This window comes from Blennius ocellaris (genome assembly GCF_963422515.1).
Source record: "Blennius ocellaris genome assembly, chromosome: 7".
In the NCBI taxonomy this organism is placed as follows: Eukaryota; Metazoa; Chordata; class Actinopteri; order Blenniiformes; family Blenniidae; genus Blennius; species Blennius ocellaris.
In genome coordinates, this window is record NC_137656.1 from 7,695,756 (window position 1) to 7,717,367 (window position 21,612).

General features: G+C 39.3%; 1 protein-coding gene across 1 annotated transcript in view; it reads left to right on the top strand.

Moving 5' to 3' along the window:
- srrm4 (serine/arginine repetitive matrix 4) overlaps positions 1-21,612 on the top strand; it is a gene marked incomplete at both ends in the record, with an annotated part of 70,990 nt that overhangs the window by 30,160 nt on the left and 19,218 nt on the right. Inside the window, one exon of the mRNA XM_080499956.1 lies at positions 17,527-17,655. Coding sequence (XP_080356082.1) covers positions 17,527-17,655 — 129 coding nt within the window. The remainder of the gene's footprint in view (positions 1-17,526; positions 17,656-21,612) is intronic.

Below are 21,612 nucleotides of genomic sequence, written 5' to 3' on the forward strand. Positions count from 1 at the left end.
GGCGCAATTTCAAAGGGATCATGTCGTCTGGTGGTGTAGTGGTTACCACTGTACAGTTTTAATATCTTTAGTTTTAGTCTGCAAGCTTAACAGAGGGCTAATAGAGGTGAATCAAATCTCACTTTGTGATTCAAAGCAACTGTCTCAGCAACACAGTGGCAAAAATAAGATTGAAAGGAAGATTGTTCCTTGACTGAACTGCTGTGAAAATATACAACAGTTGCACAGTATTAAAATGCTGAGACATTACTTGGCCACCACGCCCGGTCTTGCTGTACCATACTGTTAGCTACTTCGATCATCTCAAGTAGAGTAAAGGCATTTCTGTCTGAAAAAAAAAAAAAAAAATCCCATCATGTCTATTAGACAGCCAGCAGCTCCCACTCTGATTAGCATCGAGGAGGGAGAGGTGTGTGGAGGACGGGAGAGCCAGCAGGAGGCTTGATTGCCCTGCTCTATTTCTGAGATGATTACTTTAAATGTGAATGGTACCGTAGTTAATTGAAGTCTTGTTGCGAGGCGAAATTGATATGTATCACTTGTAAGCAGTGCCTCCACACACTTATACCTGTATATAAGTGCATGGAGGGAGATGCAGAGCAGTTTTGTTATGTTGCACTGATCTCTGACAGCTCTGGAAGCTGGGATTGGTTTCATGTGTGTAAACAGCAGATGTTTTGGGATCAAGAGAGCCATACTGTTTCTGTAATGCCCGAGAGAAATGTACAGGTGGAGATAAGCTATAGAGAAAGAAGAAAAAAAAAAAAACAGAGATGGAGACCCTACACAGGATATTACATTCGTGGCCCACAGGGTATGAGCAGTGGATGTGGGAGGAGGTCCTGACTGATAAACCACAGAGAGCCGGTGTTACATGATTCTTGATGAATCAGCTTCTTAGACAAAACAAATGCTGGAACAAGCCTCTAATTGTAGTTCAAACGTGACCACAGGCTGACTGGATGCTGGGTCTCCATTTGCCCTTCATGCCACACATGGTTGGTGGCAAAGATGGAGTAGTGACAAGAACATGAAGGAGAAGCACAGTTCACCTGTTAACAGAACCAAGACCATGAGATGAGCATAGCATGAGGCCTGAGGTGATAATTGAAGGCATTTTATTTCAGAAGTCTCAAAATCTTTTCTGCACACTATCTGTAGGACACTTACATAGAAGAAATACTCTTTATCACATGGCTTTTCCAAGTCAAAAGTTAACTGATCAGTGTTTGGAGCTGAAGAGTTGCAAATTAATATGCACTTTATACGTTGGACGATCACACTAAAAAGCCGTCTCTATAGTGTGTATCTTGCATCAAGGCAAGGGGAGAGTAATGAGAATTGCTACAACGCTTCCTCGCTAAGGAATATGACTTTTTGTCACTCTTTGTGGTAGCTTTGCTTTGACATTCCAGTACTAAACTCTGTTCAGTGTCCTTCAGAATTGCTACAACTGTTTCAAAATGATGACCGATAATATCATAAATAGGTAAGACTTTGTGGTATGTCTCCTCAATGGATGAATATGACCATTATCCACTATATCTGATTTCCATGTGAAAATTGCACAAAACCTGCAAAAAAGGGTGCTAAAATGCTAGTGTATTCCAAAGTCTGAGAAGTCATTCTTATCATACTCTTTTGAAACTAAATAATTCCTTGATTGCAATTGTCGGGGTTGACGTTGGTGGTTTTCATAGTGAATAATACATGCCTTGTTCTTATTATATCAAAGTGTAGACAGTGGCATAGGTTTAATGACAAAATCACAAGGGATCCAGATGTCACTTCAAACCTGAGCCTCATCTCTCTTTAAAGCAGATTGCTCTGTGCTTTTCCAGTATGACGAAAACAGTGATCCACATGCAGGAATAAAGGGAAACAATCTGGCTCTCTTTTCTATACTGACAGTAATTATCTAATGAGGGATCGGATCTTGTGAATCGTGGACATAAGCAGGAAATTCCTGAATAATTCAAATGGCTATTTTGCATGGCAAAGGGATCCGAGGCTGGTGAAGGGGTTGAAGAAAAACAGAGGAAGAGATGAAGGGTCGAAAGTAATGGGGCAATGTTTGTCCACTCTTGAATCCATTGTCTAATTAAACACGCATTTCCAGATCTTGTCAGGAGCCTCCGCTGTCGCTTCCACGCCGAGGTGTCGTTTGGCTGGCAGGACGTCGTGCTGCCTGTCATGGCCGCCTGCTAACCTGATATGTTTACTGACACAAATTAGGCTGGGACTTTGTCAGCTCATTAGCACAGGAAGGTAGAAGTGCGACTGAGATTGAAATACCAAATCGTGGAGGGTGGAGTTCCAATCTGTTTGCTTGTTGAAGTGCAGGCAGTCAGACAGGTGTGTGGAAACACTGTTAAGTTATGTCCGTGAATTATTTCCTGAGAGAAGCTGCAGGAAACGCGATGCTGGATAATTGGTGGCTGCAGTGGGGAGGAAGCAGCTGAGGTGGTCCTTAATGCGCACAGTTACGTCTGCTGGTCTGTCAAAGCGGATTCCAAATTGCCTCCAGTGTCATGGAAGAGAAGTTGTTTGTGCTTTTCTTTGCAGTTGCTGGTAAATATTACTTGTTTAATTGGGTGACTAACTTAAGCCAGATGGCAGTTTTATTTTGTTCTCTCGATTATTTGGAAGAGGTGTGCTGATAACTTCTCTCAATCCCAAATTCCCATTTGAGGCTAAAACAACATCCAGATCCTGAACACATCTGTCAGCTGCCTGTCTGAGTGGCTCCTTTTAATGGCTTGGACCAGATTCCTTGCTCCGATTTCACTCACAAATGGAAAATCAGCTCTTTTGTGTGGTTATTTTGGTCAAACTTTGCATGGCCAGATCTCTGCCAGATCTCCACACAGCCGCTCCCCCAGCAGCTTGCTCCTGGTGTCATAGTTGTGCTAATTCAACATAGGGAGCACAATGATTGTTGCTCACTGTGCTCCAGATACATTAGCATCTGCACGAGGCTCTCCAGTAATCTCCTTCACACAGGAAGGAGTGCAATGAGGAAGTGAGGCTCACAAGCTGCTAATTAAAGCCCACTAGGCCCGCTTCCCTCCCTCCACCGCCTCACAAAGGACCCTCTAATCACTCCTAACTCAATTTGGGAGCAAGTAATTGACGCACACGTATAATTCATGATGCATTAAAAGGAAGAAACACTGCTATATGTACCACATAATGCCAGGATTTTTTTTTCTCTTCACAATAATGGTAAATATTTTTTTTTTTAAATGCAATGACACTTTTGTGGGATTGATAATTTCTCCAATAGCATTCCTTAAGAAAGATTTTAAATGAAATATTTCCCCTATATTTTATTGAAAATTAGGTTTTACTTTTATTATTTACGGAATTTTCTTTGTATAAATGAGTTTATACGTTTCAAATTGATATTATTGTAAATTCATTCCAAAATGTCAGTTTGTTCCAAACATTATTATTATTATTGTTATTATTGTTATTCTTATTCGTATTATTATTATTATTATTATTATTATTATTATTATTATTATTATTATTATTATTATTATTATTAACCCTGGACTATGCCTATTCAGCTTCTCCATTTTACAGAGATGGCCACTTTTTAAGCTAGATAAAAAGTAGCGCACGCAAATTATTAACCAGTGCAGCAACCAATTAAAGCCTCTTCCTACCAGGGGTTCACAGCATATGTATTACTGCATCTTTGAGTTGCTGATATTCATGTGTTTATTGAGTTGTCGAGCAATATCAATGTGGCCTTCAATCTGGGTTTGTCACCAGGTCTTTATGCCATTCATGGCTATGAGATGTTTTTATATACTTTTAATACTCTAAATGTGTAGTTCTAATTAGCAACAGTACACTATACTTATATGCTGCTGTTTTTATTTCACATTTTCTATGTTGCTTTTAATCCATATGCTGCCGTTGACATACTAAATTTGTACAGCAATGTGCAATGACAACTGACATTTTCAAAACTATGCCATGTAAACTTTTCAGAAACGAACACTCAAAAATGACGCGTTGTCCCTTGAAGCTTTGTCATTTAAACGAGGTATCGTGAGAAGCTAATCACTTGTCAGCTGAACTGTGTTGTGCATGTCACTGTTTGCTGTGGAGCTTTTCTGTATGCCCATGTCTTAATCCCGTTTGGACCCCAGCGAGCGCTGGGTGCACTGTTGGCTTTGTCTCCACACTGGAATAAACTTCACATTTCTCTGCTCGGGCCAAAGTGTCTTGTAACATGAAAGAAATGCAAAGCAGCAGCTACAGGGAACAGTGTTTAGTTTTTCTTGTTGTAGCCTCAAATTAACAGCAAAATGCAGCCTCCGTAATCTTCATGTCAGTATCCAATCACTGTGTGCCTGAATGGCACGTCGTATGAAGATGTCACTCACTTGTTAACATGCCTCCACCGTTCATCCCACACCACCTTCCTTCTGCTTGGCCTGCACCAGCTCTTATACTGAGTCACTATAATAGCACTTCTGGGTCTGGGCACCAACACTGGGGTTTGGTATCATTTCAGCTGTACAGAGAAAAAGCTAATAAAAAGCCTCAAGTGAGGCTTGAGGCTGTATTTCACTGGTTCATCGCTCAGCTCACGTTATGCTTCTCGTTTGAATAGCCCTGGAGACAAATCATCAAGAGATGTTTTAATCTTAACGAGATGTTCTTTAGTACAACACATTAAAATATATAGTAGGCTGAATCCACTGATGTTCGGATATTTTTTCAGTAAAGTTGTTTTCTAATAATATATACTAGAAATATGCTCTTTGATCAAAGTGCAAGAATTTGAGAAAAATGAGAATCTGTATATTTTCTACCGCCGTCTATGATTGAGTCCTGTCAATACTTAAGCATTGTATTTTCTTTGTGTTAATTAGTCACGATACTATGCTATTGTAATGTTAGTTTAAAGACTATTTTCATAACAAAACCAGCCTTCCAACTGCAAAAACTCCACAGTTTGATCTCTATTTTAATGTCTTTAATGCCATAATAACTGTAACTGAAGAAAACCTGTGACACAGGAGCAAATCGTAAAAGGTTTAGGAATGATAGCAACATCTATACGAGTGAATGGGGGGGGGGTTGCAGAGTCCTTCTCCTAATGACAGACCATGTTATGATAGAGTTCCAAGGTCAGAGGGCACAGATATTTTTTCGGTATCAATCAGTCTCCAACCTCATCTGCTTCAACCAATCTTTGTAAACCAACTCCTGAGAACAACTGCAAGCCTGTTTGCATACAATTAAGGACACATTTTTTTGAAATCCCACGAGAGAAAAGCCCTTGTTTTTGTGGAAAGTGAATGTGATTGGAAGTCCAATCTCCTGTGCTATTATACGTTGACATTTGACTGCCGTCTCAGATTCCTAGTTTTGCTCCAGTTGAGATTTCTGTGAATTATAATGATGGCTTTGTGCATGTATATTCGCTGAGGTCCAACCCAACCTTGTTTACATTGGCCTGGAAGTAACAGTGCATACACAATCTCTATTAAGATTTCTGACATATTCAGAGCTTTCTAATCAACCTTTGCTACAATTCCGAGGTAAACACTTCCCTGGCCGGAGGCGGAGGTCTGAGCCAATCGACTCGTTTGTTCTGTTTGAAAGTGATTGCTGCCGAGTGGAGACTGCTTTAATGTGATTGATGTGTGGTTCACCAAGCGCTGGATTTGGTTGTAATTACTCTTTGTGCTCACCGTGATAAGGAAATTAATCAAGCCATTATGTTGCTCCCATTTTATCATCAGGACACAATAATTGAATAAACCAACCCCACTTGTCTTCAAAGTCACTCTGGCTGGCGGCGCACTCACCCGGCTGGAAGGGTAAAGGCCTCGCTATTGCTGATTGGCTGATAGCATGGCAACCATGTTGAGCGTGTTTCAAATTCAGAAATGATGATTCGGAGAGGAATAATCAGGGAAGAGTTCTAATTTAATCACCAAGCCACGTTATCAACCATACCTCACATCAACAGCGAAATGAATCATTGTGTTTTGACCCAAAAGGATTCGGTGGAGTGAAAACGCATCACCACCCTTTAATGTAGTCTGCACGAATACATTATCTGCCTGTGAGATACGTCAACAGACATCATCTTCACTCGCATTTCAGACCTTTAGTAGATGGTTTAAAGTGATGTTAAATATGGTTTTTACTTCAATGACATTTTGGTGTGCTTCAACTTCAAAACGAGGGATATATGTTCATTCTGAGAGGTTATTGAGGTGATTATTATTATGAGCTGGAGTCCATTTTCCAAGATTTTTGGAGGAACCTCCATGCATAGTTCAATAACTAGTAAGAAGATGAAGAATGATGAAATACCAATCTTTTGTTCATTTCTGTTTTCATTGAAAAATTGTAAACTATTCAGCAATGGACTACGACTTAGATATGATTTGTATATATAATACTGACACTATAACCCCACACAAACAGCTATATTTAAAACTTTAAGTTGTTGTTTTGTCCCATAACTGCATAAAACATTTTCCCATATATTGTATATAAACTTCTCAGAGATTTCATTAATTTATCTATTTTCCATATTAGTTTCAGTGTAGATGGTACTAGAGATTATTCCATCTGATATTAGGCTTCATAGATATAGTCATAGTAGGCTACGTCATTCAAACAGTAAAAACAAAGAAAGACAACCACCAATGCATACATCATATTTACTTTCGAGTTGAATTATAAACCCTGAAACAAAGAAGAAAAACTGAGAACTTCCACTTGTGTTATATAATTACTGCCTAATGCGCTGTTAAAGTTTTCTACTGAAGTTTCGATGGTAGATTTGGAGCAAACTGATGGAGATGGAAAAGTGCCCGGAGCCACTGATACCTCCTAGCCGAGGCACAACAGCCATTAAATCTGGGATGTTCACTTCTATCATTCTGCCTTCGCGTCACACATTATAAGTTTGGGGCTGATCTCAGTCACCCAAAAGGATTTGCATCTGTCACTACAATTTATTCTGGCATGAGGAATGTCCCCAAACATCTATCACCGTTCTGCACACTCGTGGGGCATGAGGAGTTTCTTCGCCATATGAAATGAACCAGCAGTGTAACAAGGCACAGCAAAATGAGTGCTCCATAGATTCCTCTACTTAACTAAACAAACATGCTCAGTATGAAGCTTATAAACTTCATTTACACAAGTATCTCATAAATTTACATATCAGGATTCATGTGATTTGTCTTTTTACAGGTGTCTATTGACATTGTAGCAAAGTTCCAAAGTCATTTTTAATAATCAAGTGGTTGGATCTTTTGATCGGGTGCCTAATTAATTGGGAATACTTAGTTGTGAGTGTGTTTTGGTATTTCTTTGCTCTCAATTTCATAACATTTAATCAATAACAGTTGACCTCAAAGTATCCACTTCTACTTTGCATTGAAAAGTTTGAACAGGTTTCAAGTACCCCAAGACTTTGCCATGTAAGGGATGTGTTTCATTCACTTTCCGTGGGTGTAATTGCTCACTCGTGTCCTTTGGGTGGTGATAAAGTTGCTCTTGACTCAAGTCTGAAGCGCAGATAAACACTCTGAGCGTAAATTAAAGCAAAGTGACTAGAGACCACCCTGTTGGGATTTTAATTGTGGTAGTAGATCATCTCTTTCCAAGGTAATTATCTCAACTATCATCAGTCCTATAATAACGATAATCAATTGTTCCTGGTAGCTGTGACAGGGATAATGAAAAGTTTATTAGCCTCCCTGAACCTCACTGGAGTGGTTGGGGAACTAATTCATCAGTAGAAATGGGTGGGGAGGGGAATACAAATCTCGGAGTTCTGCTCTTTTGTTGTCATTTCTCCAACATCTCTTCTATTTCTTGAGATGATGAAGGTCAAACAAGTCCTTCTTCAGACTTACTTATTGATACCTGAAATGCTTACAGTCTGAAAAGTAAAAGCAGAGCTTATTGAGTGCTACTTTGCACAATTTGGCTCCTCTCCACTTTGAATAATCAGAATATTTTAGGTTGTTAAACAGAGAGCCACTCCACTGTGCTGAGCATGGCACTCTGAGGAATCTTTTTTTTTTGTTTCATTTCAATATACTTTATGCACTATATAGTTTTCTTCAAGGATTTGTCCATGATGTCAAGAGCTGACTACTTGCATCAGTGTAACCTCAATAGAGTCTTTGTTTTTCAACAGAAAAGACTGTATCGAGTTTAGAATAAATCAAGTGTGCTTAAAAATCTATAAAAACAAAAAACAAAAAACAACCTGTAGCTGGAAATTCACCATTCTCCTCACAGTCACAAACCACCAGATGTTCTTTTTCCTGTTGTTTCTTTACTATTGATCTTTCCGGCCTCATCCCCCTGATTGTTTGTTATTCACTTGCTTTAATAAGAGTGAAGTGAGTTGTCTCGACCCAGCAGGATGTAGGTCTTGTGACGCTGGCATGGAAACCCAAATGACAGAAGGTCGGCCAATATGGATTTCTTTTAATGCTCGATCCTGAGTTTGGAGGTTTCAAACCAATGAAGGAAAAGTGTCTTCAACACAGACATAATCTTACCTTCTGTATCAATTCTGATAATGATCATAAGAATCAATGCATTTTTTTGATGCTGTTAGTGTCAGCTTAAGCTTTAGGATGATTGACTCTCAAGGTCACAAGATAATCTAAGCAATCAAAAGAACTGCTTTCACTCCAGCGACATAAAAATGAGTTTGATTGCATAAAGTACTTTAGTTTCATGCATTGTTTTTTTGTTTTTCTGAATGTCCTTCGATCCTATTCTTCTAAATGTTACATCCCTGGAATGATACAGGGAATAATTTATGAGAACTCAAAGGAGTGCTGATTGGAATTCGGCTGCCAGAGGTCAAAGTCATTGTGTTTATTCACTCCATAAAAGTTAACATAAAATCTGCAATTCCTCCTTGCAATCTTTACTTTTTGTACACATGTTCATCTCAGTCCAAAAGTCCAAGTTCAAGGTCAACGTGGTCTTTTAAATCCAGTTTTTCTTATTGAAATAATTGATCAAAGATGGTAGATCATTTAATTTGCTCACGAGTCTATCGCATTTGAATTTCCAGGGAATCATTTTACTCTCATGTGTTGATGATTGTCAGAGGGTTCATGTTAAATATACAACTTCTGCTTATACATTATGAAGTTACAACTTGAAACTGGATTGACAAGTTCTTAGCAATAGTGTGTGTGAAAGCAGACAAAAAAGTAGAACTCTTCTTTTTAAGCTGTGCACTCAGGTTACTCAGACCTGTGAATGAGAGTGACATTTCACTGAATCTAAAGGAAGAGCCTACAGATTCTGTACCTGTACAGAATATCTACAAATGTTTACAGTAAAAGATTAATTGAAGTAAATGGACCCTAGAAGCAAACTTTGGTGGAGTTACATAGCTGAGACGGAGTGCGATTGTCTTGTTTTTGCTTTTGCATAATGGAAACGGCACAACTCCCCCTGAAGTGCCTCTCTAATCTCTTTTTGGAGGATCTCATTCTGTCACAGTTGGGCATCCAAACACACAATGGTTGCAAGGAAGACGTTACATTTAAGTGGTGCATGTTTGGTTGCGTCCCCGCTGTTGCTTCGGACTCATCCTGCTTTGTACACTGCGGACTCGCTTCAGACGAGACTGATTTGAAAGAGCGGTGTGCATGCAGATACAAACATGAAAACATCTTGCTGAATGTAATTGGGGCAGCTGCGAATACAAATTTGCATGTATCGCCGGTGCGATTTCTGACACATTTGAAATACAAACACTGGAGCTTTGCAGTGTCAACGTGCAGGCTTGTTTAATGCTTCTGGTGCACCTGTACAGTGTCAGCCAATGTGAGCTTGGGCACCTCTGACAGCGAGCCGGTGTTTGTGCAAAGCAGCTGGCAGATTGCTGCACAGCTCCTGGCAGATATTGAAGCAGTTCATCTCAATTTAACGTCGCAAATGGGGTGTGGACAATGAAACTGTACACAAACTGCAATGATATGCCAGTGACTCTGGCACTCGATGATGCTTTATGAGTATTGCCACACAGGGCTGGGACCTCGATAGGCCGTCAGATGGTTGCAAAGGGAGAAAAAAGGTTAGAAAACACTGCGGGAGAAGTTTATACGGCTCTTCTCAAATGTATCAGTTGTCTGAATAAAGAATTTTCACAGAAAACTTACGTAAATTCATGATCCTACATTGGTAACTATGGCAACACCAAGCCTCACTCTCCATGACCTCTGATTGGTTGGTAGTTGTTAGGTGGCTGGTTATATTGGTTGGGGTTTGAACAAAATGCCAGTGGAGACTCTGTGGGGCAGTTTTTCTTGTAAACGTTGACTTTATGTGAATAAACACTGTATTAAGTGCAATAGATTGTTTTATATAATACTTCTGCTGTAACTCATATTCAACTTCAACTCATCCCAATGTGTCTTTATTTATCAAACCAAGTTTGAATGAAGAAGATAAACTGAAAAAAAAAGAGCCAATCAAATGGTTAAGTATCAGTAACAGTCATCTTTCAGTTATATTGATTAGTAATCATAAAGAAGTGTATTGTGTAGGACATGGAGTGTAAATATAATTTAGAGAAACAATAAGAAAAATATATTGTATATACTATACTGATTTCGTCAGTATGCAATTGGTATTGTTTTGATCAGCTATTGATACCACATGTGATATAAAAACTATTTAAATCCAACTAATGACAACATATTGTAATATATGACTGGTTACTGTAAATTGTTGTGTTTTTGATTCATCATTTGATTATATGTGAATTATTCTCAAAACAAATTAAAAAAATATTTAGGAAGACTATTTTAATTCTTCTGAAAGAGTGAGCAATGTATTAGTTAATCTCTTAAGACCTTTAAGCTTATTCACTCAACTGCATCTTCCTTTCTTCTATTTATATAATTGTTATCGTCATTATTGGAGCCAGGAGTTCTCAGCAGACAGTTTTCTTTATGCAATAAATATGTGTGTTTGTCTTGAACTATAGTCAGCTGCAAATTTGGCTCTCCAGTGAATATTTACGGCACCAGGGAGGTAAATTTGGGACCGGCTCAAAATAAACTACACAGCTCGCGTTCAGTTTAATAAAAGATATTACCCAGGACAACAGTGTGACTCACTTATTTGTTGTTTTTTTTTGTAAGTATCTGAGTTGACAATGGCGCTCTGCAGCACAGTGCAATAAGCTGTCAGCGACACGTGGATTGCATATCATCACATTTATCCAATATGATGAAGTTTTCAGTGGAGTAAAACTCAGCATGACCCCAATTGACTCAATATGACACGTAGCCAGTGCTGGGATGATCTAAATGCTGAGTCCTTAATTACACAGTGGCCTGTAAAATCACTTTAAAACAACCTCTATTTGAGAAAGGTTGGTGTATTTTTTTTTTTTTAATATTAGGATTTTTAAAAAGTGCTTTGAGGAGTTATGAGACAATTTCTGGGAATTTTTTTTAAAGTGAAAGAAATTCCTAAATATTTAAAAGTTATCCCTTTTTCCACTTATATAACAATATAGTATATATTTGGTCTCATTTAATATACATGGATTAGTGCTGTTGGGTTATGATACAGCTATGTCAGTTGACTGTATACCCAAATGTTTTTTTACTAGTCATTGTGCTGTGTGCAGAATGAGATTCATAATTGTCTTACTGAAGTAAACAAAAGCATTTCTGAAGCAGATCCTGTGAATACTTGTCAGCAGTGGAGGCTCACAGGCATGAGAAGTATGCAGAGATGTTTCTTGCCTCGAAATCTTCACCTCAGATAATGAAATCAGGTTTTAAGCCAACTAACAGAACAACCTGTAGTTACAAACAATAGTTCTGAGAAAGTGTCTATGTTGATGCAGCGTTTTCCACAAGTCAGATTAGTGACATTGTGGCTGAGGAGCATAAAGGATTGCACTCACCCAGTACTGGTTGTTCATCTTGATCTTCCTCTTGATTCTGTGAAAGTGGACGACAGGAGTTCTTAATCCAATCCATGCATTGAGAAATATCATTGTTGAGTTTGTGCTCTTGTCTTCATAAACACTTTGTAATTGTCACTGTCTAATCAGTGATGTGCACCTTGGACTATGGTTGGGGCCACTCACATTTCATTCTGTCTAGCAAAAGACTAAATTGACATATTTCTCAGCAGTGTTTGGAACTTGAAACTAACTGGCAAGATGAATGGCAGCAGATTAGGCATATTGAATTAAAATGCATGAACATAGCCTCCTCTTTCAAATGTATTTTGTGGTAATAAAGCAGTTGCAGAGAATAATGGATTCAAATGTGGTTAACTCATCTTTCTTGTGTCAGCATTAAAAAAAAAAAAAAAAAATATATATATATATATATATATATATATATATATATATATATATATATATATATATATATATATATATATATATATATATATATATATCTCGCTGGCCACAAAAAAGCAGACAGGGGCCACATGTGTTCTTGCTTAGATAATGTCAAGGAGACATAATTGCTGCCCAGCATGGACAATTGTTACAAGCCATATGCTTGTATAGGTGTGTCCAGTCAGATAATATATTTTAATTGTACAGAGTGACCTTCCATGAAATGTACCATTTTCTTTAGTTTTGCATCTAAGTACTATGTCTTATGCTTTACTCTTTTGTACCTTCTTTTGGCAAAAGAATTAAAAATTGTTGCAAGAATTATAATTTCTTCTTTTAAGTTAAGTGTGTTAGATGGATTGTGTAAATAGTTTAAAATCTGAGTTCTTGGGGTATGTCAGACAGGCCCCCCCAAATAGAATATCACAGAGGACTGTTGGATGTTGGAGCCTCTCCTTTGTTTGCATTAGAAGACAATTTCACTTTCTGGAAGAAATCAGTTGCACACAAACAGAACCTGATGCAGAAAGCGTGAGCACACACAGCATGCTCACCTCTAAGGTGAAAATAGCCTTCCTGTTAACAGCGTGTTTCTGTGCACCATCTGTCTGTATCGGCATTTGCGCTGCACAGTGAAGTGAACTGGCCCCATGTTGTGAGGAGATAGGCGCTCCCTCTGTGACAGGCACTGGAACAAGAACTGGCCCCAGCATGGCCACTCCTCTCACACTCTTGGGACAGAATTAGTCATCGTCGAGGGACGCCAAAGTCTGCACGTTTGGCTTGACACACGTGACGGAAGGAAAAAAGGAAGGAAGGAAGGAAGGAAGTCAAAGAGTCAAGAGGTTGGAGGGTATCTGTGCCTGCATTCCTGCCATGCCACAATTCAGTGGGGGATTCAATAGAGCAGATCCCCTGCCTATGTCTCCATTTTACCTGTTTTACGGTAAACAAATCCTGTCAGGATTTCGGGGGATTAGTGTCCACGTAATTCTCCGTCATCAAGCGCCCTCACTTAATCCGCTCAGTATTTGCATTCATTTAAAGCTTCTTTTTTTTTTTTTTTTTTGCCAGTTTGGCACTTTGAAATGTCCCTTCAACTGCCACACGCCTCACGAGCAGTGGCTACAAAGGGATTGGCCATGCTTGAGAAACGCCGTAGTGAGCGGACGTCGTCGTGCAAGAGGCGAAGCGAGAATGCGTTGTTTGACAGATACAAAATCTTCCCACAGTAAACCCAGGTGCTTATAGCTCAGGAAAGTTTTGGGGACGTGAATCGCAGGGTCAGATAAAGGGAAAGCACATTTGTGATGGCGAAATCCATTTTTGTTTTAAAGTCATCAGCTGCCGGTTGAAGGAGTGACGGCGAGTAACAAAGGGGTAGCGAGAGGAGGCGGTGAGAGAGGAGGGATTCAGGACCCTTTTCTCTGTGACTTTTCTTAACAACCCAGGAGCTGTCGACACAAATGGATCAGCTGCTCATTTTTCTATCTCCAATGAAATGTGTTTCTTGTTCAAGTCTTTGCCAGAAATAAGCCACCAGCTGGAACTTCATTCATGACATTTTGTCACACTAAACACGTCAAGCAGCCAAAGACTTTCACTTATATTTACACAGATTCATTGTCCAGGATTCATTGCTGTGAAGGTTTCCACATCATGTCACAGGGTTTTCAGATAATGGAAGAAATGTTTCAAAATCCAAGTTTAGACAAGAATGTTTTCAAGTGGAAAGACTCCCACTTTCTCAGTCCAATTCTATTCTGAAATACCGTTTCTTTTCATTCTGAATGTATTAGAATTGTTGCTCGAATATGATTTCATTGGTGCAGTAGTTTGGAGTCACATAGTTTATTTCCTTTATTTTGGTATCAAATCATTTCAATGGGACTTGTTTAATCTTAATCTTGATCAGATCGTCAACTCTCGGGATATTTTTGCTTTTATACCTCAGACTTCTGGTCTGTTGCCACCAGTTATGTGGTTCTGTTTAATCAAGTAACTGAAGTGAAGTTAACTGTCAACACAAGATGTTTAAATGATGGAAATGACTTCTCCTGTAAGAACTCTCTGACTTGATCTCCATTGCACGACTTGATGCACCAGCCAACGTCTTCTCTATTGTCTGCTGAGTAGCGATATTATGGTGGTAAAAATAGCATTGTCTAGCATGGCTACAAATGACTGAGAGTGCTTCCTGCTCATAGAATTTTTTTCCAAGTTACAAATTCACTTTGGACTACCAATATGAAGTCATGCTGTTGTAGTGTGGAATGTGACAAATGTTGCACCTGCAGTGAAGATCCTTTGTGGGAGTGTGTCACAGCCCATAAGCTGTTAAAAGCGTCCTGTAGTATCATGCAGGACCCCACTGTGAGCCTGATCATGGATAACAGGTGCTAATGTAATATTGCGCGCACATATGCTTAAGCTGATGAGCTGACGGCGACACACTTCTGACAGTTGCACAAAATAACACGCTTATCACTTCAGCGTTTCCGCCTTCATGAATATGGAAAAGCAGACATGTCTCCAAGATCATACAAAATACTGTGAGGAGTTTAAACTAATAGATTAATGTACAATGTGATTTACTACCTCTAAAAATGCTTGCATTGTTTATGATTGCATCTGTTTTTAAGACATTCAAAAAACAAAGCACAAATCAGCTCAGCCTCCAGCAGAGTATGGATGTATTACAATTCCATTATGGAGACAATCACACTGAATGCTTTTTTTAATTTTTTTTTATTTCTATCATCCAGTCATAGAACTTAGAAATAGCAGTTGGGGAAAATAGCACATCTTCACTTTCATGAGGCTTTTAAAAAAGTTTTGTATCATTATTCTGATTGGTTGTTGACAAGAATAGCCACAGTATATGATGCCATGTGGGAGCATATTCCTCAGTTCGTCCTCCTGGTATTTGGTTCTCCGTCAGTACAATGAGAAAATGTTCTGAGTCACTTGTAGTTGAAGGCTTCTTCCACATCAGAGTCCTTGATGAGACTAAGTCTTCCGGTGGCTGTCTTTATCTCTCCTATAACCTTTCACGCACTCGGCCATGTTGGAGCACCCAGTCTGCCGTTTTACATTATTAGTTCCCTGTCAGCAGCACGCGCCTCTTACTCCGTGAAGCCTTGGTAAACGAAGGTGAGCGAGATCGGAAGCGACGGCTCCTGCCTGTTTGGTCGCCGGGGGCAGAAGGATGGGGATGCAGTGTTTGACGGCCTAATCTCTGGCTCTGATTATCTTCTCATTACAATCAGATGGGAGCCACCAGACGAAGAAGGGAATGTGTAATTACGCTGAAATCTCCCATGACTAAAACAAGGAATAATAAGCAGGATGTGCGCTCGCATCAAATCACTCAGTTATTTAGTCATTTGGGCCGTCGCCCTGTTTGACTGCGGATGGTCTCGATATGCTCTGGTGGGAAAAGTTCAACTTCGACGACACCTGACTTATTATTACTTTACTCCTGAAACCACATAAAATAGCTGTAAAACTGAAAATATTAAATTCTCAAAATATTAAATTTTCCCCTCATCGATTTCTCGGGAATGTGTGTGTTTTGGTTTTGTAGGTCTTACTTATTCGTCAGTCAGCTGAAAACCACAAGTTGCTTTTAAAGAGAGGGACATACTATGTGAAGGGAATAAAAACGTAAAAAAAAAAAGAAAAAGCCAAGCATTTCAAATGTTTATGATGGACTTTAAACATCTTACATTTGCATTTGGCTCAGTGACAAAATAACTGCAATGCTGAAAACACTTAATTTTCTTTGTTCATGTTGCCTCTTCCCATGACACATGAAATAATATATGGCTCTGTCTCGTTTGAATTTAGGAGAAAAATAAGTAGCTAAATTTAAATATACTCTTGAATTTCAGTTAAAGTGACGGTAAACAGAACCAAGTTCTCATTAAAAGTGGGAATCTGTATCCGTTTGTATATTTATCTTAAGATGCCATTTCACCCTTATCCTCCTGCATTCAGTATTGGTACATCCAGACTGATCAATCTTTCATCAGCTGACCTAAAGTAGCTTGGCGCCAGCTTTAGGGAAGAACAACTCCACTCAAAAGACCAAATAGGAACTCTTTCAGTTCAACATATTTCATTTCAAGTATGACTGAATTGAAACGGTTCATGATGAAGTCATCAACAGTTAAATCATAAAATCAAGAAAATGGAAACCATGTTGTCACATTCAGAAATTCATTACTTTGGGGAGTTTGATGCAAAAATGTATTCCACATCCTCTGTCACAGTCAAATTCTCACAAAATGATTCAAGAGCCAAAGAGGTTCTCATTAGGTGGAGCTCCGCAGTGAAAGACTCCTCCAGTTTGTTACTCATTACCAATTTAGGAAGTACGCAACCCCACATTAAGACTCCTCATGCAGGTCAATGAGCTGCTCCTGCTCTTTTCCCTCCTCTTTCAATAATTATGACCGGATTTCAAAATGAAGAGATTTTCTATCATCCTTGTAATGGTCCACGGGGTAATTTAAACTCTGCAATTAGCTTCTGACCGCACAGTGTGATCACACTGATAGGCAGCCAATATGAGCAGCTTTTGAGCCCTTTTGGGCATTTGCACCTAGAGGTTGATATTTAAGTTCACTCACATCTCAAAACTACACTCATTAAATGACAAAGCTCCACAGAAATGTGTAGTCATGAATGCCATGCAAATGTTACAGTGCGTGAAAAGCTTGCACAAACCTACGATAACAATATCAATGAGATACATGATATAGGATACTGACAAATACAAATCTGTCCCTTAATGTGGTGAAGAAAAATGTCTTCATCTGTGTAGTAGAAAACACATTTCCCAAAATGTCAGGGCAGCTGAATCGTGTATATAATCACATTTCTATTGACATGTCGATTTGAATGGTAAATGGCTTTCTTGGAGATTTGCCTGGCAGGAAGAAATGGAGGGGAATAAAACACATACCCAGCGAACCAGAGGGAACGAGGCTAACGGAGCGTGTTAAGTCCTCCTCACTTCTCTATCGTACGACCATCGTACGATGGCGGGGGGTGGGGGGACGACAAAAAGCCTCAGACATTAAATCTCTCTTTTTGCATTTCTCTGTCTCCCTTCACAGGTTGGAAGCAACAACCTGTCAGCCACTTGAGACTGATGAGAGGAAAGCCGCAGACACCAGGGTGATCGCAGCAGACAGAAATGGCTGTATCAAAAGACACAAACACCACAGCCGTCGGAGGGCCAGGAGGTGAGTCGGTCTTTGTGCTCCCATAAAAGCTGGGCAGCGACACTCCAAATCTTTCACAGGCGGTTTTAGAGCTCGAAGAGTAGTATTCTGGAATTGTAAGTTGAGAAAATGACTGTGGTTTGAATTGTTGATGAGAGGAAAACATCTGTCATGATGAATGTAAAGTTTGTCTTTTGTAAATCACAGTGCTGATGATAAAGCCGTTTTAACAGCGCACCAGCTGGCGCCTTCAGGGCCCCGACTCTCATTGAGGGGAAAAATTAAGCTAATCTCTGTATTCTGGTGCAGAGAGTGTAAACAGTCTTATCAGGTCAGCCCCATGGAGAAACACAAAAGCACCTCACTCTTTCAGATCTTCTTTCACCAGCACCGTCAACTAAAAGTCTCCTTCACAGACATTTTAGGCTTTTTATTCAGGCAGACTTTTTCCCCTTTTTATACCCCAAGAAACTTCTTTATTAAGCTGACATCCTCAAAGCTTCTGCTGTTTCACAGCAGGGAGACGACAGCAATATGTAAAACACCGCCGGAGCCGTATCTGAATTGTAAGAGGAGCACAAACATGAATCTCTTCTCTTTAGGTGAAGTCCACACCCAGCGGCTACTTGTCTTTGTTTGCGAATGTACGCAGGCTTCTGATAATAATTTTCCTGGTGTGCAAGCATAAGAAAAACACATCTGACGGAAGAAGGAAAAAAAACCCAAATGCTTAGAAAGAAACACTTCAAATGTTTGTTCCCCTTGGAATTATGGTTATTCTGTGTCGATTAATACAATACTTTTCTCTTTGGCAGCTCCAAACACTAGCCAATTGCATAAAATGGAGGTGAAAAATTCCTTTCGAAGTACTTTGGACAGAATCTCTTGAATTACTGATTTGATCCTAAACATAGCCTTTTTTATGTCTCAACTTTAGTCACATTTTCAGTGTCCGGCCACTGACAATGCGTCTTTCTGCTAGCAGCTCCTACGGTGGAACTTTTCCAAAAATACTGTGACTCTTTCTCCGTGTAAACACGGAAAAACACTGTTCCCACTCACTTGTAACACTGTGCAGTGTTCCTGTTGAAGCCCCTAAAGCTCCACCCCTAAAAAGAGGTGAGTCTTTTATTTCTTCTGCTCCACAACAGAGAAGAGTTTCTAAATTCTGAGATCCGAAGCCTATAGAAATAACCATTTTCGTATATGCTAATTGTGGCAGAACTTCATGTATGCCCTCAAGCCTGCAACTTCAACTTGGCAAGGAAAATCACTTTTTTTAATTTTTGAGAGCAAATAGAGTAATGTTTCACACACTGGCCTCTCGGCAAGAATGTGTTTGTGGGCTTGTTTGTCTGTTCTGTCTTTGTGTGTGCGGGTTTTTCTCTGTGTCCCCTCTTCTCCTCCCACAGTCCAAAAACACAAGTTAGAGGTTAATTAGTGAGTTTAAATTGGCCGTAGGTGTATATGTCTATTTGTCTGCCTCCCTGTGTTTGCCCAATAATGGACTGGAGACGTGTCCAGGGTCTGCCTGACTTCACTTAATTGAGATTCATAAAGCTGCTATTAGAGTTTTATGGAGAAGGTGCCACACTTTCTGTTTTTACCGGTTTTGCTCGATGACTCACCATCCCGTCTTGTGGTGCAACATGGTATTACAAGACGTTATCTTCCAGTAGGATTGGTTATAGACTGTCAACTTCAATTGCTGAATTGCAGAAAAAACACGTTTTTCATTCAGTCATTGAATCAATTAGTGGGTTTTAAAGTGGATTTATATTTGCAAACATGCCAGCACCTGTTACTTGAGTATGTTGAGATATCCATTAAAGAAGGTAGAAACACATCTAAAGATGTGAAACACAAATGAGAACCAATTGCGTCATTGATGTCACAGTTTATATTGTGCTCAACTCAATTACTTCTATTGTTATTCATGAGGGCAAATCTCAACTAAATTGACTTTGCTGAATTATTAGCTTCTCACAAACATGTAAAATGTGAGCTCTCGGCCACTAAAACTTAAATCTGAGGAGTTGGTACTATATTTGAACCCTTTCATGGAGATTATCAAAAATTTGTGAAATCCAATATATAAAAGTTTGTGTTAGTTTAAATTTGTTGTGACACCTGCAGCATATTGGGATATTTCAAAGTGTAACAATAAGTTTATCTGCTCGTAAAATCTTGAAGCAGAATTGAAGATTTTTGAAATATGTAAATATCGCTTGCGGCTGTATATTCAGTCATTCCCCTTTGCTCAAAAGTTCCTTCAAATAATTGCCTGTGGCATTCATACGGCAGCAGAACCGCAGCGCTTCCATTTCATCTGTCAGCAGCGGAGACCGTCTTCATTTCACGCGCAGCTTCGACTTTGATACTCTGTGGGAAATCTTGCTTTTACTCTGTGATTCCGTGTGATTTGGACTGATAAAGTAGATTCACACACTCGTCTTGCTCAGCGAGGCAGCTTTCAGACAAAAAGTAAACAGATGCTCTGAGCCGCTGTGGTGAGTGGGAGTGCTGCTCTAAGTGCTGGTAAGTCGATGAAAAGGACTCCAGTTTGAGTAAACCATCCATTTGAAGGGGTTATCTGTGCCAAAACAAAGCGCACCATCATATGGTCCTCTGAGAGAGAACTTTACTCTCGTGAGAGATAGCAGACTAAGTTTAACTCGTACACGGTTACAGATGTACTCTGCAGTTGGTAAAATTGTCTTATCTTTTTATTTGCCTCATAAAGTCCAGGTCTGTTCTTACTTTCTCTGCAGTGAAAGACAGTGTTTAGCTTCCATTTACTTGTGAAACAAACTCCCACAAAGGCTCAAATCTGCTGCAAGATCGGTTGAGTTTTGACAATTTAGTCTGTGACTCCTAATCTCTTGATATAACTATCCTCAATGGGTTTGATGCAGAACTGTGTATTAGCTTAACTGTTGGATTGGTAAACAAATTAATTTTCCTCCTGTGATACCCAACATTTTGACAATTTTCCTCGGTAGCACAACTGTTGAATCTACCTGGGACGTGTTAGTGTGTGATTATCTTCTGCTGTGGGTTGCCAGATGATGTCTCACTGCATCGCTGCGTCATTTTTGTGAACTCACTCATTTGTATTTTCTTTTGCTCCATTTCCCATTCCATTAGTGCTCAATTTCAGTGCAGTGTCATGAAAATCAACAAGGAAGCAAATTGAACCATCACTGTGGGTGGCTGAAGGCTGAAGCCACAAAATAACCTGATTGACATTCAGATATTGTACCATGTTTGGTAATTGTCAAAATGTTGACAGTCAGCACATTTTCTGGATGTTTTTTTGTGTGTGTGTGTGTGTGTGTGTGTGCTGTTTGCAAGTTCCCTGCTCTTGCATTGGCACAATCCACCTCGTCTATCCAAATACTAAGATTTCTTAACTATTTCTAATGGCAGCTATAAAAAGGCAAACAACAATGTTATGATGCAAAGATGAAATATGTTGATTTAAGGAAAAAGATAAACATGCCTTAACATGTTTTTTTGTAAAAATATAAACAAGTACTTCAAGTATATTAAAATCAACTAATAGTAATAGGAACTATTTAACTATTAACATTTAGTTTTTCTTACACATTAGTAATATGATAATGAATTAGAAAAAAAAATTGCCTACACAACACTGAAATTGTATGTTTCACCTATGACATTGTACCACCTGCTGCAGCCCCTTACCTCATCTCTCCAATGTTTGTTGGATTTGGTTCTTTTCACACACGTCGTCTATAGGGGTACGCATCAATAAGCATCAGTCAACATGGATGAAGGTCAACATGGATGAAGGTCAGGAGGTACAGAGAAAGTCTGTTTAAAGAAGGAAGACATTGGAGGAGGACGCTGCGAAATGCACCAAAGTGTTGTTGGATCTATCTCCTTGCAAACACTGTGTCTGTGTGATCTCATTTTGTCCATTCACTACATCACAATATTTACCATGTACTTAGT